We start from the raw sequence: 25,992 nt of genomic DNA, 5'->3' as shown, positions 1-25,992 counted from the left end.
TTAGAAACAATTTCATTCTCAAATATCTTATTTTCCTTCAAATTCAAATTCTCATTAAAAAAATAGATTATAAATATATATTTTTTTGTTTAGTTTACATTAAAAGAAGAAAGCCACGGTTGTCCTTCACCCAAGGAATAAGAATCCCTTGTCAGCCTACCAACCTACCTGCCAATCACAATCTTCTTTGAAGGTATTGTGAGATCCTCTCGAGTACCAGCGACATCCACCTAATTAGATAAGGGGATTCAATCATTAAACGAAATGAGAGGTAAACTATCATTTGCTTATGGTTAAGCCCTCCTGACAAATACATGATTATTTTATCATAATCGTTGTTTGAAAGCATAAGACTATAAAATTCATTTGTAATCTCTGGTCTTGCTTTACGGTGATAAAATTTATGACTGATAAGATGATGCGCCTGGTCATCTGATTCCGAATAGATTTTCTATGAGTTGGCAGCTCAATTTAAATAGCTAATGAACAGTCAGAAATATGTGGGACGAGCCCATATGCGAAAATTTATCCGAGAGTGAAAGCAAAGTGAAATGAGGTGATGTGAGAGCAAACGAGTGGATTCGTACCAACTACTTCAGTTGCTGGGATGGCGGAAATGCCTCTGACCATGACCCAGTTGGTAGAAATATTGTAGCACCACTACCTTAGAAACTACTCTCTAAGGGACCCATACAAAAGCCTGTATGAAGCAACTTGATATCAGAGATCACAGACACTGTTAATGTGTATTTTAGCATCACAATAATACAAGCATTTTTGTTTTTTTATTGGGCTCATAAGAATTTTGGGTAGGTTGATAAGACTGTATCGTGCATTTCTACTAGTATGATGCCAAGAAGCTTAAAGAAATATGTTGGGCTAAAGGCTTTGTCTTTGCCAATACAAACAAATTTTTAAGGAAAATATTAAACCCAAATTATTGAGATGTGGGCGTAGCTTTTTGAAAGTTATGATTGATGCACTTGATTTAAAATCTTGATTGCCCCATGAAACTGATTCTGAGAATGGACAATGCAGTTTACGAGGAATCAAAATAACTTTGGTTGGGAAAACAAAGTGGTGAACCGAGCACACAAGTGCAAGGCAGGGCAAGCAGGGCTGCATGCCTATCAGCTTAAAATGTGGGGTGGCACTGGTGTCTATACTATACTTGGTGTTGCTTCCTTCATTCTTTTTTTGTACAGTTCCTTCGGGGATGTCTTCCACATGCTCAGGTTTACACAGCCCAGCATGAGCTTTGTTCAAAGGAACGGATCTCAGTTTATGGTGGATGGCAGGCCCCTGTATGTGAACGGATGGAATTCATATTGGCTCATGACCGACAGTGTTGATTATTCCACAAGGCCCAGAGTTAGGGCCATGCTTAGAGCAGGTGCACAAATGGGTCTCACTGTGTGTAGAACATGGGCTTTCAATGATGGAGGGTATAATGCTCTTCAGCTATACCCAGGAAAGTTTGATGAGAGTGTTTTTAAGGTAAGTATCAGAACCTATATTTGTTTGAATGCAATTATTATATTGAGATCAATATGTTTCGTATGCCACATACTTGGCTTTGGCATTGGTTAATGTGTCAAGGTGTGATTCAAATTTACATGTGCCTATGCTATCCAATATCGTTTTGTCTTTTCCCACTCACAGTAGCATCCGAGATGACTAAAATAGATTGAATTTCCTATAATGCCACAAATGAACTATTCTTCCAACCCTCCTTTGTTATCTGTCAAATAGAAGCTAAGATAAACCAATAAAAAGGTTATTTCTATCTAATTCTAGTCTCCAACATATATTCGCATATATATCTAACTATAATTCCTCCAGTGGAACAAAATGTTACAACCGAAACTATAATTAGCATCAAAGTCACACATGGCTTGTTTTCAACTGGCATTGTTCATTTAGATGCTGCAACCATGGGCTATCGAGGTTGGAGGGTCTTGCACCCCTTGTGGTTGCAGATCAAACTTTAGGTCTACCCAGCCAGAGCTAAACTGTATCTGGTGTTGAATGTGCTTGAATATAGCACTTGAGCCGCAGCCTGCATGACAGGTTCTTTGCATATTATTATCCAAGTTATAGAATGGAATTAAAATTTTGAAATGAATTCCATTTTTTAGTTCCTGTTGGCCATTTGCCTCTTAGACGTTGTAGTCAACTGGGTAAATACTTTTGAAGAGCTCTGTCGATAATGAGATCCACAATTCCATCGAGTATATCTGTTAATTGGCGTTTTTCATTTACTGCAAAGATTCGAGATAGTGGTACTTTCATAGATTTAGAAGCTAGTGACTGTGAGACAAATATGTGTTTGGTGCTAGGTTACTGAATAGTGAAATCCAGGAATTAATTGTTTCACTCTATTCAAACTTTCTAATTTCTAATAATATTTGTCACTATTCATCACCTTCAATATAGATTTCAACGAAGGATTTAATATTTTTCATTTGAAAGTGAGTTTCTGACATTCCTTTCTCTGTTCTTTGGAAGGAATAAAATATCTTTAATACACAGCTGATTTCTTTTCCTGGGTTCCTTCTTCTATATTTATACTGTGTTCTTCAGGAACATCACGCAGTTCAATTGAAAAGATAGCATTTTATGCTTTCAGATGGCTATTAGTATAGTGAATTCTTATTTTGGAGAAAATATATTATCTTCATATTTTAACTATTTCAGAGTGCAACTTCTCAGAATGTAGAATGAACTTTTAAATATTCTGGACCCGCAACAGGGTTTAACTCCTTGCATTGTGATTGCAGGCATTGGACTATGTAATTGTAGAAGCAAGGCGCCATGGAGTAAGAATAATTTTCAGCCTTGTTAATAATCTGAATGCCTATGGTGGAAAGGGCCAGTATGTTCAATGGGCTCGTGATGCTGGAGTGGATGTTGGTTTCTCGAATGATTCTTTCTTCTCTGATCCTACAATTCGAGACTACTACAAGAACTATGTTAAGGTAATGATACTGTTTTGGACTTTTTTTTTATGAATACATTGTGAGTTTGTTAATTTTTTAAGTTCATTCATGTCAATCTGCAAATGTATTGAGTTAACCAAATATCACACATATCAAAACAAGAAAAATGGATTTAGCATTGGGTTTTTGTTCGTTACTAATAACCGAATTTTAATATCTACAATGGCTTACAAAACATATGATGTTATTTCTTAGAAGATTCATGTTTATGGTTCTTATGTTCGAGAGTTTTGGTATGGCTTTGCACCATAGTAACTTGGAGATAGGAGGCATTTCTGGTAGGAGAGATGTGGATGCTATTTTGAAAAGATTGGTACGGGGAAATTTGGAAACAGAAATACATAAAAGATAATTAAATGTTTAAAAATTTAATAATTTAGGGTTACATCTATAATATGCAGTTTATTAGCTTAAGTTACAACCATGGAGCACCCTTCTTTCCCCATTCAATCAATTAATAAAACTTTTGTGCACTTAGGCATCTTAAGCATTCTTAATCTTTTCTCTTCTTACTTCCCTGGACTGGGATACTTCCAAGTGATGTATAGCAAGGCTAGGAATTATCATATGATGTCTCCTAACATCCAGAGATGCCCTTGTATGTGTCTTCCATACGGGGACATGTTGTTGATACAGGAGACAAGTACCAGGACATAGGGTACGAATCTGAGGAACTATGCTTTGTACTGATCCATCTTTGACAGGAAATAATGTAATATCCCTTCAATGGAATTGCCCAGAAAATAACAGTCCTATCTAAGTATAAGGAAATCTAATTTTAACATTACCGACATATATAAGCAGCAACACTAATTATTATTTAGATAAGCTAGTATAATAACATCTACATTCATAGGTAATAACATTAGATAATAACTTTCAGAATAACATATAAATGAATACCTGTCTTGTGCTCTAAATAGAGTGTAATGGGTTTAGGAATACCTGGAGATCCGTAGTAGAGTCCTGCAAACAAGTTAGGAGAAATGAAATCTATGTACAGAGTTGCATGAATGATTATACCAGGTTCTACTAACTGTGCTAAGTAAGATATCAGTTTGTTAAAGATGTATTCATGTATTGAACATAGGGTAGTTTGAACAAGTGTGGTGCCCAAGAGACTCCCCCTACTACGCTCAAGGGCAGTCAAAACCCCCTTGACCCCACGTGGCCCATGCCATCGATGAGGTGGCCTACCTAGTGGGTATCCTATCACCGTTCTCCTCCACTTGCCATACCTATCCTATGTTCCACATCTACTTCTTCATCCAATATGACAGAGGGAGGGGGGTAGTCACAGTAAGGTGCCCAGGAAGCCTATACTTCACAGGCCCAAGGGCAGCACCATTGTACCCCCTTGGCCTCATGGGACTCCTCGGTCTTAAACCATGAGGTGGCGTGCCCGTGAGATCACCCCAACACCGTTATCCTAAATGTAATTCCTCCCCCTTCCATCATACCAACAACACTCATAATATGTGATTCATTAGATGGATAATGATATAGTGAATTTGTAGAGTACCAATCAGTATAAATATGCAGAATGTCTACATGATAATCAGAAAACATATACATGCTGTATGCAGAGACATTATCATAAATATTGCCTCAGGATTCTATGTGTATGTCAACAGGGATGCATACCGATTGTTCTTATTTACTGAACTTTGGAAGTGCTTAGTATATTATCTCCTTATTCTGATCTGAAAGTGTTATCTTTTTCTGTTATTGCTGGGTGGATGGATTCTTCAGACCTTCGATCCGATTGTTCTCCTTAAGGCAGCGATACCCTTAATTGCAATCATTATCGGTTGCTCATAATAAAACATGAATATATTCAAAACTCCTCTAACCAAAATATTGGTGGGGGGGGGATACGACAGTATGGACATTATAAGGTTTCATATTCAGCATACATATTAAGTGCATTCCTATGCATACACCAAGAACAAAGATGTTACTGCCTGTAACTTAATAACAGTTTTTATCTGAACTGATCGATGGGGATGTTACTGGATGCTTTGATTCCTTTCCTTTATGTCTCTCAATGTGAGGGAGAGGTCACACCTCTTCATCATGTATGCCCTTTGGCAAGAGACACACCCTTTCACCATTAGCACTCTTTGAAAGAGAAAAAGTGCAACTCTTCATTATTTCTGCCCTTTGAAAGGGACACAACCTTTCACAATCAGATCTGCACTTCTTATTTAAGTCAGTTCTGCACTTCTGATTCCCCCAAATTATCCCCTCTCAAATGAGGCTCTCTTCTCCCTTTTATACCTCATATTTGGGAGAGTCACAACTTATCATTTCATGCCTTTTGTCCATTCATTAACTTAATAAATTTTTTAATTATGTTTAATTATATTCTTTTCTATTTTTATTCTTTTAAATTTTAATTTTATTATAAGGGACATTACAAATAACCCAAATGTTTTGCCAGCACATTAAATTAAAAAGGGGTTTGCAATATGTTTAGACAACTTAACTTCAAGAACAGATTAAATATCTACAGTCATCTCCAATTTTAGAATACATGTGTATAGATTTGTAGTTGGGAGTTTAGTAACAATGTTATATATGAAGGAAGGCTAAGTGAAACCTTGAATCCTCAATAAATGATCCCGAAGTCGAGACAACTGCTAATTGTTACAACTTACAAGCTTTGTTTGAAATCGCAAAAATATTGTTTGTAGTATTTCTTACAAAACTATGAGTATGTAGCATTTTATTGCATCATGTGATCCTATAATCCTCCACAACACGACAATTAACTTCATCAAAGCAAATAGTAAGATTTAAATCCAACGCAAAGTATTGGATAATAGCAGGGCTTAATTTGTTCTGACCTTGGTGAGTGATTAAATAATAAATATTATTCTTCTCTTCTCTTCTACTACATCTGTGTGCACATCCTTGTCATGGCTTGACACTAATATGTCAATGATGTATAAGGAATTCTCTACTGAAATGCATTCCGCTACATCTTGGGTGTCAATTGTTTGTCTTGGATGCATCTATTTTTGTTAGTTTTTGAAATTGCTTCTTTTAGTGGGCATACTTCCATTACATCTCATTTTCTTGAAACTTGATGTTAGGAGAGAAATAAGATATTTTAGAAAAGATCCTGCTAGATTACATGCAAGATTTTTATTTGATAAATAAAGGGCATTATAGTGGGATAGTTTTAATGATAAAAATATAAGTTCATAAGCCTTGGTAAATATAAGTTCATACAATGCCATGGCTTTGACTGATCTATGGCATATATGTTGGATATTTGATTTTAGGTGCTTTACCAGAAGTATTTTTTATAGCGGTCAACCTACCTGACTTCCACTAGATACATTTATATATCTCCATAAGAGAGAATTGGAGCTATGTACAAGTTATTTCTATTTTGGGCATCTTTTCTTGGCAAGGAACTAATGTTGAAACACCCTAAGGCTCACCTTAAAGTAGAATATCTAGCCTCACTCCAAGTACTTGTAACTTTGGACATTACCTTATACTTAGTAGTATTAAATAGCAGTCAACTATTGCAGATGGCTTCTCACGGTCCTTTACACATGCATGAAAATAAGAAACTTGTCTTCTAATTCAGCAATTCATCCTACTCAGGCACTCTGATATGTACTAAGTAAATTATTGCTGATCCCTAAAGAGAAGGAAGTTACATGAATGTGATCAGCCCTCCTAGTGATGCAGTCAAGGTAGGGAGATCCAATGAAGGACATCCCCGCCTTGCAGCCTAAACACAAACACCATGCAAGATATACTGGTAATCAGTAACACAACACCAGATAAAGCAAAAAGAGCAACCGGTAACACCACATAATACATAACCGGTAAACAGTATGAACAATTCTTATAATAGTTTAATGAATTACATATGCCACATACTAGACTGCAACCCAGGACTACAAAGCAACTCTTACAACTTAGATCTATGATCCGCAGATCATCCTCTCAACAAATCATCATCCGGTAACAACTTCCACTATTCTGCACTGATCCGGACCTCGGCCATCCCGACTTCAGTCCTACCGGACCAGAATCTCGCCGAAATCTACATCTTCGCTCGATCTCTTCCTTCTCTAACCTCCTTCCTCTATCTTCTGTCTTCTGACCTGAAATGAATCTCTAAACTTTCCTTTTATACCATCCGCAAGCAATAACAACTTGATCAAGTTGGCCAAAGACCAACCAGTTCATGATGAAACATGTAAACAATAACACGTCAGCCCAAATCACCAAGAACATCACCAAAATGCTTAGAACTTCACGCGGTCCTCTGGGAACATCGGACAAGGCTCAAGCAACATCGATCAACGATCCGCAAGTCATGGGAATCAAATGCAACCCAATTCGGCTTCGCTCCACACACTGCAAGACTAGTTGGTAAGAACACATCAACATCGGCCCAATACCAGGATCGATATCTCACCGGAATCAAATCCGAATATGATAAAAACAATGAACTCAAGGTGATACATCCAAATCCACAATGCTAAATTCTCAAACATGAAGAAATGCCACGATCTCCAAGCAATTCCACAGCTAAATGCTCCAACCGTTTTGAACTACTATGGTGCTCCTGCATCAAACTCTCGGGGTTAATTGAAAAGTGAGTCCCATCACTTGATCTGGTTCGGCGATCAGTCAGTAGGTACTTGCAACTGCCTCAGGGATTTGGCGATCTGACTACAACTTCCGGTTGCCTCTCCACGGTGATATACCGGTCCAACCTGCAGCCTGCCTCAATCAGCGATCTATTCAAGTCTCCACCCACCAACTGCCTCAAGCTCAAGCTCTAGGTTCGAAGGTCTACTTGCAAGCCTTGCTCTGCCTCACGTTCGACGATTTGAACAAGTCTACAAGTTGCCTCAACTTCCTTTCCACCCAACCGGTACATAACCGGGTCTTCCTCGATCAACAGGCTCACAAACCAGCTCTGATACCACTTGATGCAGTCAAGGTAGGGAGATCCAATGAAGGACATCCCCGCCTTGCAACCTAAACACAAACACCATGCAAGATATACCGGTAACCGGTAACACAACACCAGATAAAGCAGAAAGAACAACCAGTAACACCACAGAATACATAATCGATAAATAGTATGAACAATTCTTATAATAGTTTAATGAATTACATATGCCACATGCTGGACCGTAGCCCAGGACTACAAAACAACTCTTACAACTTAGATCTCTTACAACTTAGATCTATGATCAGCAGATCATCCTCTCAACAAATCATCATCCGGTAACAGTTTCCACTGTTTTGCACTGATCCAGACCTCAGCCATCCCGGCTTCAGTCCTACCGGACCAGAATCTCGCCAAAATCTACATCTTCGCTCGATCTCTTCCTTCTCTAACCTCCGTCCTCCATCTTCTATCTTTTGTCCTGAAATGAATCTCTAAACTTTCCCTTTATACCATCCGCAAGCAGTAACAACTTGATCAAGTCGGCCAAAGACCAACCAGTTCATGATGAAATGTGTAAACAATAACACGTCGGCCCAAATCACCAAGAACATCACCAAAATGCTTAGAACTTCACGCGGTCCTCCGGGAACATCGGACAAGGCTCAAACAACATTGATCAACGATCCACAAGTCACGGTAATCAACCGCAACCCAATTCGGCTTCACTCCACACACTTCAAGACTAACCGGTAAGAACACATCAACACCGGCCCAATACTGGAATCGATATCTCACTGGAATCAAATCCAAATGCCATGAATCTCAAATATGATAAAGACAACGAACTCAAGGTGATAAATCCAAATCCACAACGCTAAATTCTCAAACATGAAGAAATGCCACGAACTCCAAGCAATTCCACAGCTAACTGCTCCAACCGGTTTGAACTACTCCGGTGCTCCTCCATCACCTAGAGAGCTGCAATTTATTAAGTACATGTCCCTTGATACTGAATACTATTCCCTTTATATACTTTTTTGAAGTTTTAGGCACTCACAGTTAGATTCTTGTGTTAAGCTCGAAGTCTAACTGGTTCACTTCAGCACAATACAACCATGAAATACAGCATCAGCGTGATACTTCTTATAAGCCATCTCTTTATACACCACTATAACTCGAAACTGAAATCTTTTACCAAAAATAAGAAATTTGAACATTCCATTAGTTGAAAATACCTTTTTAAAATAAACTTCAAAATTAAGTTATTAATTGTCCTCTTCAGAAAGAGACATATACCAGCTTGAATACATGTTAAGCACAACTGATGGTGATTATGATTCATCTGCATTACCCTCCAAATGTCATCAATGTTGGCTGATATAATCATCCCTTTCAACAACCATAACTCACCAACATTTTCTCTTGAATTTATGACGTCAAATTGATCTTAATTAGGACTGTTCAAAATTGATAACCATAACTTAGTCTGATTTTTCTAAAACCAGCAGTCTGAAAATAGGATAGCAGCTGCAAAGATGAATTATTCTCATTTGCATAGATAATGGAAGCAACAAATTAATGAAAATTGATTTTACTACAATTGAATATTCATCACAATCAATCACCATTTGAAATGTACTTGTTCCCTCCATAAGTGACTGCCATAACACTTGTAAGTACTCAAATGTAACTTCTTGTTGACTGGATTGCATCAAAACAACAACATTAAAGAAGCAATTCAGATTCGTAAATCTCTGTACAATCACCTCTATGTCACTACCAATCTCTAAAAACTTCAGCTGATATTCTTTTGCATGAAACCTGAATATTAAGGCAACACAATCATGTTTTTGCTTCCTCAATCTATTGATCATGAAGACTTCTTCAAAGATAACTAAAGTCTCAAAACAACTCCGAATCTCACAAATGGTGTTTCCTACTTATCGACAAACTCAAACTTATAAGTTTAAACACCATGCAAGGTTGATACAATAATGAACAAACCCAATCATGAAAATACACCTTGGCTAGTTTCAAAACATTGCATACCTTGATTTTGTATATATGTCAACCAAAAGAGATGTCTTCCATAATGTGTAGTCTTCATGCATCATAATATCCCATGGGGCAACTTTTTTAACCTCTTCAATTCTTGCTTCTTTATCAAGTGGTCTTTGGGGAGGATTATCAATAAGAATTTTATTGTGCTTGATCATGTGAATCCGTACATCATTAGGATGAGATTTTTGGTCTTCATTTGCAGCTTCATGTGAATCAAGAAACTGATCATGGTGAAATCCTTCTTCATCTGCATGACAACAACAATCTTTGGTTGTCCTTTAAGTGAATCATGCGGCACCACCTCATGTCTGAACACTACACTTGGATCCCATATCTTGTTATTGTCATCATTTGTGTTATCAAAATCGGGAAGTGTATTAACATCCATCACAAAAAGTGGATTGTGAAAATATGACTCCACATCCATCTCAAAAAGTGGGTTATCAACAAGCTGAAAATTATTTTTGTCCTCTTTCTCAAATCAATCTTCCTATTGTTCCAATTCTGTTCTAACAAACGAAGGAAACTTTTCTAAATCAAAGTCTTTTTGGATCCTATCAAGCTCATCAATCACTTGCTTGATTTCTTTAGCTCTTTTCTCGTTTGCTCACTCCTTGAATTGTTCTGCAACATCAAGCTGATTTTCTCTTTAAGAAGTTCCATTTGAGAATCTTCTAATGAATCCTTTGTTTTTTTAAGCTCAAAGGTGAGCTCATCAACTTCTTTCTTGTTTCCCTTCAATGCATCAGGAGTCTCTTCTATAAACTAAAGGGTATGATCCCCGTTTAAAAGTGTAGGTAATATGACTACATTGTTTCCAAATCATCTTTAACTATTTGCAAATCTGCAAGAGTGAGTCCTCCTTCAACGCCTTCTGTCTCTTCTCAACATGGGCCTTCCAAATGAGGTCTTTAATAAATTTGTGTGTGCCATCAACTCTTGTCAAAACTTGTACCACTTTCTCTACTGTGACCAAAAATTTTTTTTCTTCAATTTTTGCAATTCATTAGGCCTTTGATCTAAATTAGCAAAGTAACTTTGTTTATCACATAATAAGGGCTCATGTGTCACTTCTTCAATTTCTGAATAGGATTCACTTTTTTTTGGATAATCTTGGAGCTCCCTCTTACTGGATTTTGTTTGGATATCAATCTTTAACACTTCTTGCATTGGAATATCCCACTCAACTTTTGAATTGTCTTCACTACAATAATGTATGTGCTCATCACTAGTTGCTGATTTGGATTTTTAGCTAGCTCAACTTCATCATTAATAGCAGCAGGACCTTCAATAGAATCATTTTGGGTCTTCACACCACACGACTCTTGAAATGTGACATTTTCTATTACATAAGAAAGTTTTGAATGTTCATCTTGCTCACATTTAGGCTCTACTTCAGAAATATCTGGTGAAAACTTCTCATCCTCTTCCTTGTGCTCCAATATTAAATATGGTTTCATATCTTCTCCACATTGGTTAACAACAATTTCAGCTTACATATTTACAATTGATAAAGAATCTGAGTCATTCTTCTTCATATTGACCAACAAAACTTAAGCTTTTGGTTTGGTATGGGTATCAGAACATGGTACAACAATTTTTCTTTCTTGGGTGCGAGTATGGGATATATATATGTTGGTTGAAAATTTTGTACACTCGGTAGGATGTGCAAAATTGTGGTTTCAACCACAACGTGTGAGTATAAACTCTCCTAATTTAGGGAAGGCTCCCACTTATCTAACACTTAACTAAAACTAATTTAATCTAATATGGGTAAGACAACAACCTTTTCTCTTGTTTCAGAAAAGATTATGTTCTTTTCTCTTCACAGAAAAGAACCAACAACTTTGAAGGAATAATAACAGCAATTTAAAATAAAATTAAGAGAGGAAATGAAGTTTCCTGAAAGCACAAAGACTTTTGTCACTTCCTCCGGGACGGGAAAACAACAAACAAGCACAAAGTCTTGAGTTTCTAAATTCCTATCTACCCTTTTTAGAATGATGAAATAAGAACAACGTACAACATATGGCAGCACAAAGTCTGCGGGTATGATGCACCTTTGAGTCACTTTATATGGGAATTACTACAAGCACAGAGTCTTGCAACTCTTCTACACTCCTAATCATAAACTAAACTAATTCAACCTTCGATATTTGCAACACAAAGTCTGCAGATATTTTAAGTGAAGCTTTTCTCAACAATTTTCCACAACTTCAAGCAAGTACAAAGGAATGTTCCAATATGACATAAGAACACAAAGGACACAAAGTATGGCTTCAACACAAAGTTTGAAATTCCAATTCTTTGATATTATTTGAAAGAAAACAGTTTACAACTACAAAACTCAAAGTCTTTATGAGTGCAAAATTCTGTAGAGTTTTCTTGCTTGCCAAAAAGATAAAAAATTACATGGAGCACCCTTGGGTATATATAGGAGAGGCACTAAGAGCAAAATGTGGGAGAAGTCTAACTAACTAAGACTTTTTCTACAACTAACTAACTAACTACGACTTATTCAAATTACAGTTCTATTGCTAACCAATTTGTAATTTGTTTACATTTAATTACATTTTACAAAATTACAAGTGATAATTCACTTGTAAACATGAATTTTGACATTACATGTAATTTGTCGAAAACAAAATGCATATACAAAAAGTAAGTGTTGAAAGACACTTTTATTCTTTTTTATTTTTGGCTATGAGGGACTGGAAACTGCTGATAGATTTCTGCAATTCATCAGGATCTAGACCCACTGTATTCCTAGCAACTGCAATAGTCTTGATGATGACATCAAAATATCTAACTGTTGCCTTTCTGTGTTCCTCGAGAGTGGTCTGCATTTTATCAAAGAACACCTGGTAATTCACGAACTTGTGGATCGAAGCTACAACAAATTGCTTCGATTCCAACTCTTGATGAAGGCTCAACACTAAGTCAGCAAGAATCAGATTTTCAGCGAGCAACTCTCCATCATGACTTAAAATTTTGCAAGATATTTTGTCAAAATTGGAGATGATATCCTACTCATCTTCATCACTCATTTCAAGGGCAGCTTGCACTTCTTTGATGAGATTCTTGATAACCAATGACTTATTTGTCATGAGTTCTTCAAATTCTATGGTATCTTTCCCTATTCGGAATTACCATATTGTTGCATAGATTTTCCAGTTTGATTAGATCCATCTCATACCAGATCTTCAAGTCTTTCTCAACTGAAACTAGACTCTGGTTGAAAGTTTCCAAGGTCTGATTTAATTTCAATTTCGCTGCTCTTACATTGCTCAACACATGCAATGCTTTCTTCACCACTTGAGTACTCTGATTAGTCAACTGATCTACCCAAGAATCAACTACCTTGGCCTTTTGAGCAGCTTTCTCCAATTGTTTTATATATTCTTTAGAGGTGGAGGAGGTCAAAGGATCAGCCTGCTCTGAAGAATTTGTGATCTTTTCGATCACTGTGATGAACTGTGAATTTTTCTCTTTGAGCTCATTCTTCTTTGCTAGCAGCTCATCGTAGCTTTGGACCAGCAAAGCTACAAAATCTTGGGCATCATGCATGAGACTAGAATGTGTTTGTTTCCCAAGTTCTACCCTCGTGAGCTTGTAGTCTGACAACTGCATTTCTTTTGGTGGTTTCTCAACTAAAGGCTCTGCCACTTCCTGCATATTTCATTTTGTTACTGTCTACCACCACTCACGAAATTGTCTTCACTTTCTTACTGGCCCTTGGCTTTGGTATCCTGAGTCGCTGGAAATCAAATATATCTGGAGAGATCTCCTACTTCTTCCTTTTGGGTGCGATTGAACTCAACCAAGGGGGTAGTTCTAATGAGTTCACATCTGAGATAGCAACCGTGGTTTGTGAAGAAACAAGCTCAACCTGTACCATAACTGGCACTCTAGGAGGAGCCTTGGTTTGAACAACAACAAGTGTCTGCTCGGATGACAAATCATGACTTGCTTCAATCATGAACTTATCAAAACTCATGGCAAAAGTATCAATCTCCGGATGAGAAACGTTGGACAAGATGGCATATGAGGGATTCACATCGAAGACATTCTCCAAGCCACCGTGAGAGGTGTCAATAGGTACTTCTATGCTGGTACAGGCAAATGTACTTGGTTCCACAGGTTCCACATGAACTGTGGAGAATGAATCTACATCTGTATCAATTGGAGACATGGGTTCATCCAATGATAATTGGGGAAGGGCTGTATGAGGAGACTCCAAACCTACAGAAGGAGGTGATCCTACTGTATTCTCCTTGTGAGTATCATTGTCAGCATCAATAACTTGTATTTGCACTTCTGGCTTTTCCTTCCCTTTTAGTGACATTGTTGGTGGAGGAATAACTAAAGCCCTGCTGACCCTTAGCTTGTTCTAGTGTCGGAAGAGGAAGCACCTTCTTTAGACTTGATCCTGACCTCAGATCTTCACCCAACAAGTCCAGCTGAATCAACTTCCGCTCCACCTTTGACCTTGATAGTCTTGACATTATTGTTCTTTAGCCGGGCATTGGTGTTTTTGAGAATGGGCTGGAATCTATCAAAGATAGAGTCACATTCCTTCTTTGATCATTGAGGAGAAGGAAGAGGGGCTTCAACAACTCTTTGCTCTATGTATTCTAGGTCAAGGATTTTACCATCATCCACCATTCAATCTGGGATCTTGGTCAAATCAAGATCTACAATTTGCTCCAAGGTGAGCCTGCTGTAATCCATCCTTCTGATATCTTCTTCAGTACGAAGGTCAACCCATACATCTTCGAGGCAATGAACGTGAGTGAAGGCCCTCTTGATTTTGTCCTTCATCCCTCGATAATCAAAATCTCTCCTCTCTTTGAACTTCCTCAATTTGATTTCTTGAAGTTCGGTCTCCATTGCCTTGGCTCTTGCTAAGGTGCTCAAAGAATACCGACCAATCTGCAATGGATTATGGGAGGAAATGTTGATACCTAGCTTGTGGTTGGCAAGTTGTATTGCGTGAACTGCCATTAGCTGTCTTGCCAACTCCATTAGGACGATCTTATCTGTAGGGTATCTTGGCAGCATGTGCAGTTGACCTTCAAAGCATCCAACTCTCATATAGGTGAAAGTTGGGAATTGCAGAAATAAGCACCCATACTCAATTCACCTTCTTCCAAGCTGCCTCAAAGACTCTTTTGTTCTTGAGTGTTTTGTCAAAAAGACACATGAAGTGTCCAAAAACCGCATCTTGCACCCTTCTGTAATGAATTCTGTTGGGCTTTAGAGTTAGGTGCTCAAAGTACTTCCACACTGGCACCAACGATCTGTCACCCTTGGTAGAAAGACCAGGAAATTGTTTGAGTGACACTGCAATATACACCAAGTACGAATTCATATAGAAAGTGAGGGTAGTGGGAATTTGTGATAGCTGCTCACACAGGTTGTTGCTAATGACTTCTCCCCAGAAAATGTGAGATTGCCCCTTCCTCATGATCACAATATACTTGTACATCCAGATTTCAAACACGTTAGAGTGTCTCAAACCCATTATCCTACTGAGAAGAGTGATCATGTCGCCAACTTCTTCAATGAAATTGCAGCGATACAACTTGGGCCATCTGGAAAAGCAAGTTCTGGGAGTATTAAGCCACTTGGCATTGATATGTCTGATACAATCAGATCTTCTCTGGTTATAATGATCCATGGCACTTTTCATTGTGATGTCTGCATACACAGGAGCTGCGGGGACTTTGAAAATCTTATCAATGGTCTTTGCATCCAACCTGATAATGACGTTCCCATCGTCATCTTTGATTGTTCTAGTCTCTTTATCAAAATGAGATGCACATGCAAGCACGAACTCAGGTTCCAGGGCAGCCATTGGGAAAGATGAGACCAAATGAATATGGCTGTTTAAGAGCAACTGCATCCCATGTGTTGGTGAACCTTCTGTTCTTTCCAAGAATTCAGACATGTCCACATGCTCGATCTCTATGTCTCTGATCTCATCAATGACAGAGACCACCTGAGTGGGAGCAATCTCATTTTGGTATTTGTCATACTTATATTTCATTTTCTTGTTTGGAGGAGATGCTAGCTCTTCTATCATCGAACGGAAATCTGCAACACTGTGATGAAAACTTAAGAGGGTAAGAACATCTTCAGCAGCAATCGGGGATTCCATAGTCCTCAAACCTTGAAAACCAATGCTCACACCACAACTTGGGAAGGATTTTATCATGAAACAAGTTGGACTGACTCAAATATGCTTTATGGATATGCTTTGGACAGCTATGGGAAGGAAAATCGGATCTCATGAGGGTGACTGCAAGAAAAAGAACCTTTACATCTCCCACTTGTAATCGGGTCTCCAAGACCCGATTGCAAGTGGAACGGTGAAGTTTAAAGGTAAGTGATGATGGATACTTGTAATTAGGTCTTGAGGACATGATTACAAGTGGCTAATATGTGACATGGCCTCTTGGAAAGCATATTGAGCATGAGGGGATATGACTGCAAATGGAGTGAACATGAGACACGCAACTTGGGGTATGATAATCCTTTACTTGTAGTTGGGTCTTGAAGACTTGACTGCAAGTAAAGAATGCTTGCATATGGTAACGTAAAAAACTGGTTGCTTTTCACATCGGATCATGAGGATCCAATTTGAAGTTGCATTTGAGACTTCAAAGGGGAAAAACCGCAACCAGTTCATGATGCATAATATGAAATACATCAACTTGCAATCGGGATTTCAAGACCCGACTACAGGTTTAGTCACAAAGACTTGAAAGCACAAACTTGCCATCCTTATCTTGAAAACCGATTCCAAGCAACATGGGGAAGAAATAAAGGTAAAAATATATGAATAAGTACTTGCAATTGGGTTCCAAAAACCCGATTGCAAGCTTAGTACATAACTCAAGACTATTTACTTGGAATCGGGTCATAAAGACTCGACTGCAAGTAAAAATCTGCAATTTGAAGGGCGAATATTAAAAGGAGGCGATTCATTGCACATGACTGATAGCGTATGGATACTTGTAGTCGGGTTTTCAAGGTCCGACTACAAGCAATAATGGACAAACTTAAAAACAATAGATACATCTCCTCCGCCATTTGTTATGGTAAATAGCATCAAACAAACTCCACAACGCCTTAACAAACAATCAAAGATAGATAAGGAGAGATTCAAAATAGAAGAGACAAACTAAGCCAAGAAAATAAAATCGACAACAAAGAACCATACCTGAAAGCAAAAAACCCTTGTGAGATTCAACTAAATTGCCAATGCAAGCTTGAAGGGGATGAATGGAGCTTAAAAACCCTTGCGAGATCCTCAAATAAGCGATTTGGAAAGAGAGAGACACTCCTTTTTAGACACAAAGACTAGTGCATTAATGGATCTCCTCTAAAAACGCAGACATAGAACATGGAAATCGGGCCATAGGAAGCTTTAATAGTCTTGCAATGAAAAACGGTATTTGTTGAGAAAAAAGAGCTCTTGTAATTGGGTCACAAACCTCTGATCACAAGTGGCCAAAAGAGACTTGTAATCGGGTTACAAAGCCCCGATTACAAGTGTTATAAAACATTAAAGATTTCATCTTTTGAAAAGACTTGTAATCAGGTCATTTTCCTCCGATTACAAGAATTAATGAAATATCAATGTCTTGATAAAAGAAAGGACTTTATGTGCAATCGGGCCCAGGGTTCGATTGCACATAACAAAACACTTAATAAGAACCCTTTCCACTTGTAATCGGGGTTTAAATACCTGACTACAAGTGAATAAATTTCACTTGTAATGCACTTTAAAAGCTCCCCAAATTGCATTGAGACCTCAAAAACCCAAAATTGCACTAGGAGGTGAAAAATGAAGACTCAAAAAAACTAAAACTCAAAAAGGAAAAAACCAAGGAAAGCACACACTCAAACGAACATTATATAAGATAAATTTCAACCTTGAAAAGTGTGCATAAGAGATGCGAAAGCGTGAATTTTACAAAAAATTCAAAAGGGGTTGCCCACATTTTTGAAAACCAAAAATGAGGACAACAATATATATGCTCAAAATTATAAATTATAAGAACAATGATGCTCATAATTACCACCAATAAATAGACTATTTAAGTCTCAAAATGTCATTGCACAATGGAAATTCAAATTTACAATCAATATTTAATAGTTTTCATATTCTTCTTCATTAAAAGCATCAAGGTCAACATTTGGTTCAATTTCATTTGAGCTAGAATCAATTGGAATGCAACTCCCACTAGTGTCACGTGCAAAAGCTGCCTCATCTATAGAGACTTTGGCAAGTTATGCAACTATATCATCTAAATCAGCACAGTCATGGTTTAGATTCCAATTCTTTGTCATGCCCACATTGTATTCAGGTGTCTTATGTGACAAGAGATGAAGGTTGGAGTGTACATAAACAAAATCCTTTGTTTTTTTCCACCCAAATGGTTGCGCTTATTTGAGTGAATGGAGTATGTACTGCAATTCTGCTCAGCTCAAGACGAACTTGCAACCTTTTGAGTTTGCATACAACATTTGATATTTAATTTTATAAATTCAAATCATAAATTATAAAATTAGACTATTTTAAAATATAATATATAGCATAATAGCATTGAATGAAAAATGGGGAAAATAAAAAATAAAAAGATACATACTTGGGAGAGAATTTTAATTGCAAGAGGTTGCAAGTAAATGGAGCCTTGACCATGTAGATACCATTACTTATCAGCATTTTTCTTATATTTGTCTCAAAAAGTAGAAACATCATGATTTTTTAAAGATATAAAGTGGCCAAACTTCCCTAAGACAATACTTTGGATATCTTCATTTGAAAATATGCTTCTAAATGCAGCCTTGTAGCCACTAGCAACCTCCTCCCTTTATGGTGGCACCCTCCTCGGAAGTTAAAGGAATAGCACAAAAGTGAGCTTTCACTCGTAAGTATGAGCTCTTATACTCTTTTTCACATTCGTGACAACAAAAAAGATAACTTCCATGAGTAGGAAGTGAAAAATAATTGGATGAATTAATTGAATGATATACAAACGTATATATAGAGGTTACAAGACGATGTTCTGTAAAAAGAACTAATCGTTAAAGTGAACTACTAAAAAGCTAAACGCTAAATTAAGCTTAAAAGCTAATTACATAAAAAAGGTAAATGACCATTAAACAAGGAACTAAAAATAGGTGACTAAAATAGAATTAAATATTCTAATACCCTCCCTTAATGGTCATGATATCTATCACACCAAGCTACCCTCTAAATTTGAGAAACTTTGCCGGGCTCAAGGACTTGGTGAGGATATTTGCAGTTTGATCTTCTGTAGGAATGTATTGCAGTATCACTGATCCATCTTCAACATGCTGGCGGATGCAATGACAATGAAGCTCCACATGCTTTGTCCGCTCATGGAAGACTGGATTTTTGGCTAATTTCAGAACCCCTTGATTATCACAAAACAAGGGAGTAGGTCCCGATTGAGACATTTGCATGTCTGCAAGCATCCTACGTAGCCAAATTGCCTCATTTGCTGCCTTAATAGTTCCCCAATACTCTGCTTCGGTCGAGGAAAGAGCTATTGCCTGTTGCTTCTTGCTGGTCCATGTGACTGCACTTGTACCCAAGCTGAAAACATACCTAGAAGTTGACTTTCTGTCATCAACACAACCTGCCCAATCTGAGTCTGTGAAACCAACCAGTCTAGGATCTTTGCTTCTGTTGTACAGATGTTGTACAGAATGCCAAAATCAGGAGTGCCCTTCACATATCTAAGCACACACTTTGCTGCAACTCAATGTTCAACTTTTGGGGCTGACATGAAGCGAAAAATATAGCTCACAACATAACTGATGTCAGGTCTAGTGGCGGTGAGATAGGCTGCCCACTAGTTGCCTGAATGAAGACTCATCCATTACAGGTGAATCTGATTTGGCTGATAATTTTAGCCCTATCTCCATAGGTGTAGACGCAATCCTGCATTCGAAACTTATCCAGTAGGCTCTTGGCATACTTTGATTGAGAAATGAATATGTGGCTATCAGTCTGCCAAACCTCTACACCGAGACAATAATGGAGGTCCCAAATCTGTCATATCAAAATGCTTACACAAATTCTGTTTGACCTGCATTATCAAATGTGCTGCGTTGCCAGTAATGATGAGATCATCAACATAGACTACTAGAAATAGAATATCATCACTAGTATGTTTGACATACAAATTGGGATCTGAAGGACTCCTCTGAAAGCCTTGATCAATCAAGTACTTATCAATTTTTATGTACCATGCACGAGGAGCCTGTTTGAGGCCATAGAGTGCTTTGACTTGTCTACATACCTAGTGTTCCTTACCGACAACCTTGAAACCTGGAGGCTGCGCCATGTAGACTTCTTCCTACAAATCACCATTGAGAAAGGCACTCTTGACATGCATTTGATGGACTTTCCATCCAAATTGAGCTGAGAGAGCGAGGACAAGCCGAATGGTACTCATCTTGGCTGTGGGAGCAAATGTCTCCTCATAGTCGATGCCCTCCTTCTGTGAAAACCCTTTTGCTACTAATCGAGCCTTTACTTATCAAGGGTTCCATCAGCTTTATACTTGACTTTAAACACCCATTTGCAGCCAATGGGCTTCTTCCCTGGAGGAAGATCTGACAATACCCAAGTGTTGTTTTTTAGAATACTATGTTGCTCAGCTGCCATAGCCTTTTCCCACTCAGGTACACCTTTAGCCTCTGTATATGTCTGAGGCTCATAAATACTGTGAATGTTGGCCATAAGAGAAAAATTAACTGTGTTTTGCTTGCTCTTACCTCTAACTGATCTACCCTCAATGAGCTCATCATCATGAAGATCACCAATGGTCTTGGCCCACCACTTAGGTCGGAGAGTAGACGTACTGACATCTGCTGCAGGATGAAGAAGATTACTTGGAATATCTAGAGCAAGCTCCTCTGCATGTGGATCTAGAAGGTCCTGAGGAAAGTCAGGTGGTGCAATGTCATGCCTGGGAGACCCCACAACTGTAGACTCAACTAAATCCCTCCCATCAGGTGGAGCTAGGGAAGGCGAACACCCATACTTGCAGCCTTTGGAGGCTGATCCTCAGTGCTCAAATCAGGAGAGGAAGGCTGAGAAGGCCCTCTTTCTTCATCAAATACTACATCTCGACTGAATATGAGGCGATTGGCATCTGGAATCCAAACATAAGCTATACGGCCAAAAACTTTCAAATGACCGATTTTGGGCTTCCTGCCAGACCAAGCTTCCTTTGGAATCATCTTCTTAATGACCTTTGTGGGAGACCGGTTCAAAAGGTAGACTGCAGTGAAGACCACTTCCGCCCAAAAGTGTTTTGGAACACTTCTATGCTCCAATATAGACCGAGCCATCTCAGTGACTGTACGGTTCCTGTGCTCAACAACACCGTTCTGCTGAGGGGTGTAAGGTGTGGTAAGCTGATGCTTAATGCCATGTGATGCACAAAAGTTGGTGAACTATGTAGAACAAAATTCCCCTCCATTGTTGGACCGAAGAGTGACTATTTGATAGCTAGACTCTTTTTCCACTAAGGCCTTAAACTTTTGAAAGATGGTGAACACCTCTGATTTCTGCTCAAGAAAATAAACCCACATGCTTCTGCTGAAATCATCAACAAATAATAGAAAATACCTGCATCCGGTGACTGATGGAGTGTTCATGGGACCACAGATATCCGCATGAACGAGCTGCAAGACCTTGGATGCTCTCCAAGCGTCTCCATTTGAAATGGAGTCCTATGCTACTTTCCATCTTGACACGCTCCGCAAACTCCATGATTCTGAGTTTGAATCTCAGGTAATCCTACAACTAGATCCTCTCGAACCAACTGAGAGAGATAGTGGACATTCAAGTGTCCATATCGCTGATGCCAAAGAGTGCTGATGGAAGTACTCCTAAGTGCCATGGCGAGCTCCGGAGAACTAGTAGAATCAACAAGTCTATAAAGACCTTGATCCTCAATGCCAACTACAACTGTAGTGCGAGTCTCCCTGTCAACAATGCTGCACTTGTGCAACCCTAAGACGACATCCAGTTGTGGTGAATGCTGCATAATCTGACTGACTGACAATAGATTGAGCTTCATACCAGGTGCAGAGTATACATTGAGGAATATCAAATCCCTCCCACCAAATGAAATCTGAACGTTGCCCTTGCCGACAACAGTATACTCTTCGCCTCCTCCAAAGATCACTGAATCAGTGAAAGGCATGTACTTTGTAAACCAATCCTGACGATGTGTGAAATGCTGAGAGGCTCCAGAGTCAATGTACCAGGCTGATGATTGAACATCATTAGATGAGGTTTGGGCCATGAACGCATAGAAGGCAGATTCCTTTTGATCAGGATGCGTGGCAGAATGGGCTTTCTGCTTGGACCCTCCCTGTTTAGATTGCTGGGATGCTATCAATTTCTTGCAATCTTTCACCAAATGGCCATATATATGATAGTAGGAACACTGTAAGCTCTTCTTCTTAGAAGATTGCTGAGGTTGACCTTGACCTTGTCCTTTCTGCTGGAAGGACAAAGCTTTACCCTTGTACTTATGCGAAGCTGAGGCTGTGAAAGCTTGTTCAGTGGATGAACTAGCACTACTTCCAAACTGCTGCTTCCATCTATCCTGCTGTAGAAGCTTGGTACAGATATTAGGAAACTTCAGATCAACACTAGTAGAGGAGGTATTGAGCGTATCAATGAAATGCTCATAGGATCTGGGAAGGCTTTTTAGCGTGATCACTACCATATCCTTTTCCACCATGGTTCGCCCCATAGCTTCCAACTGGTCACGGATGTCCTTGATCTTTGAAAGATGTGCCTGGATAGATGATTTGTCATCCATCATGATAGAAAACAACATATTCTTCAGAAAGAAAGTCCGACTCTTGCCGGATGTTTCATGAAGATCCTTCAAGAGATCCCAGATCTCTTTAGCTGTTTTACTTGAAGGCATTTGAGGGAGTTGATCATCTGTGACTGAGAGTTTGATAAGCATGACAGCCTCTCGATTCTTCACATCATGTTTGTCTTGATCATCACCTACTGTAGGAGGACGAGAATCCTTGCCCAAAACAATCTGATCAAGGCAACGGTACTAAAAAATGGTCAACATGCGTTGTTTCCAGGTGTTGTAGTTGCGGCCGTTGATCTTCTAATTGTGTTCCAACATGATGTTGGTCAAAGATGCCATCACGAAAATTGAGGTTCAATGAGGTCAACCGAGTGAAAGCAAGAGACAGAAGAATCTGATAAAAAAACAGAATAAAAGCAACTGCAAAAAATTGAAACCCTGGAGCAGAATTCTGGGCATGAATCCCAATGCACAAATTTCGAGGTTTTGAGGAAAATCCAGAAATTAAAAATTTTCTACAAACTTAAAACCTGAAATTTTTCTTGAAAATAATCAGAAAAAAATAATAATTTGCAGAAAAAAAATACCTCCTTTGATTTTTGTAACAAAAATAGAAAAAATATAGATGATTTTTTTAAAGAAAAAAACGTAGAAAAAAAAATAGTAGGGTGATGAAACCCTAGGTCGCAGGAAGGGAGCGCAGACACATAAACCCTAGTTGCAGACAGAAGGTTTTTCTGAGAAAAAAAAATCCCGATGAAAATTGAGAATATTGGCGTGCCCTAGGCCCTTTGCACTAAATGCAAAAATTCGTGGCGGCTCAAGAACTAGAAAATCGCGAAATAAATATCTGCTGCCAAAAACATAGGTGTTGAAAACCCGCGAAATTCGCAATTTCCAGAGAGTGCGTTTTTTTTGTTGTTAAAAACGTTGGTCACATAAAACCGCGCACAAGTATAAACGCGAAAAAATCGCGTCAAAAGATTTTTCCAGTAGAATCGCGTAGGTCGCGACTGTTAAAAAAACGCAAAAATTGTGGCTCCTAGAATACCCGACTACCCTAGTTGGAAATCATGCAAAATATGCGGAAGATTTGTGCCACAGAAATGAAAATCATAGAGTTCGCACTAGCGGGAATTAAAAACTTCAAAGATCCCTTCGAAAATCAGAAAAACTTGCCTGTAAAAGTCAGAAAACCCTAGCCGTCGTGTTGCAGAATTGGACAAAAAAAATCACCCAGGAAAAGAGGAAGAACTTGCTCTCTTTTTTAAAAAAAAAACAGATTTAAAAAAACCTCTTAAAAAAAAACTTCGAAAATATTTTCAATAAAAATAACTTTCGAAATTTCTAATTTCCATGCTCTAATACCATGAAAAATAATTGGATGAATTAACTAAACGATATACAAACGTATATATAGAGGTTACAAGACGATGTTCTATAAAAAGAACTAATCGTTAAAGTGAACTACTAAAAAGCTAAATGCTAAGTTAAGCTTAAAAGCTAATTACATAAAAAAGGTAAATGACCATTAAACAAGGAACTAAAAATAGGTGACTAAAATAGAATTAAATATTCTAATATTGTTGAATCATTGTTCTATGTCACCAAAGAGATGACGATGCATCAAATTTAAATGAACTCTACATTTTGGGTGACCAAACTAGAACATTGAGCCATTCTATTTGAACCTAAAATAAAAAAAATTACAAATTAACAACACTACAATAGAAAAAAAAATCGACATCATCACCCCTTGTTATGCATAAAAGAGAATATTTTTATTTTTATAACTTACTCTAAAAAAATTGAAAAACTTCAAATTTTTTATTGAAAACCTGGAAAATATTTACTCACCTTTGATGACTAAATCTTCCTTGTGCAACGATTTCTAACCTATTGGTGTAGGTCTCCGTCTTACCTCCTTGTGGCCTTCACCTTTGAAAAAAAACGAAGCGACCTTCAAAACCCAACAATGGCAGCTTGGAGGAAAAAAATGTTGTTCTTGGTGTTTTGTGTTTGTCAAATGAGTTGCAAACATAAAAAACCATCATTTTAGGGCTAATGCAGGGACTGGGAGATGTTATTGATAAAAAAAAAAATCAATGAAAAAAATGTTGTTTTGGCTCCATTGGTCATGGATACGCGGGGGCCTTCTTGGGTACGTCTTGGGTATGTCCAGGTAATACCCTAGGCGAATCCAAATTGGACTAGTACCTAGACCGCACCCACACACAAACTGGGGGTAAAATGCAAGGGCCCAATATCTTAAAATGAAATTGATTAGAGTGGATGAGGTACGCCATCCCTTTCATTGACCATCAAAGGCATCAATTTTTGTATTGCTATTAGAATAATTTTATCATGATAACTTCTAACAACAACAAAGAAATAGTTGAACATTTGGAGTATTAGTTCATCATAGTCAAGACAAAGGATCACCACATAAGCTTTAATCTTACCAATAGTTTTTAGAATTCTTACTCTCTTGGCAAACGAAGGATGTCTAGTATCATCCAAACCATGGAAACTCTCTATAGTCAGCTTAAATAGTTCCTTCATCATGTCATCATTGTACAAGACTTTAGGAGCTGTAGTTCTTGTAAGGTCACTAATGCAAAAGTGATTGCAACTCTTACTTATTCACTTGGGTGTCTCATAAGCACAAGATTAACCAAAGAATTCACAATCGGAACCACAACAATTTTCATTTGCATAGAATTAAAACAATCTATCACAACTCTCCACTCTATTCATAATGCAAAGTAATTCATCCATTGATAAAGGTAGGTGTTAATGTCTATTTTGTGCACTAAAAAGCTTCTCCCCCAATTCTAAAGTCATGATTCATAGGAAGATGTATATTATATTTTTGAATTTTCTTGTCACAGTTGGAGGGAGTGATGAACTTAACACCAACAACTGCTGAAACAATATTATGCAATTGTAGAATTTGCAACAAGGGTTAACTTCCCAATAGGTTGGCAAGATCATCAGCTCTAGTACCATTGTAATATACACCCCTAATTTTTATCTTGAAAATTAAATCAACTAAAAACAAGATTTAGTGCAATACCCTTTCCACTTTTTGATCACCTAGATCTTG

At 38.0% G+C, this 25,992-nt stretch overlaps 1 protein-coding gene across 1 annotated transcript; it reads left to right on the top strand.

The window, feature by feature from the left end:
- The first annotated feature begins 332 nt into the window (after positions 1-332).
- LOC131072458 (mannan endo-1,4-beta-mannosidase 2-like) lies at positions 333-3,011 on the top strand. Its single transcript, XM_058008626.2, has 2 exons — positions 333-1,497; positions 2,781-3,011. The coding sequence occupies exons 1-2, from the start codon at positions 1,033-1,035 to the stop codon at positions 3,009-3,011; spliced, it is 696 nt and encodes a 231-aa protein (XP_057864609.1). The 5' UTR covers positions 333-1,032.
- Positions 3,012-25,992: the final 22,981 nt, after the last annotated feature.

Source organism: Cryptomeria japonica, chromosome 6 (assembly GCF_030272615.1).
Source record: "Cryptomeria japonica chromosome 6, Sugi_1.0, whole genome shotgun sequence".
Lineage (NCBI taxonomy): Eukaryota > Viridiplantae > Streptophyta > Pinopsida > Cupressales > Cupressaceae > Cryptomeria > Cryptomeria japonica.
The sequence above is the reverse complement of the archived record's forward strand: the minus strand, read 5'-3'. Positions and strand labels throughout refer to the sequence as shown.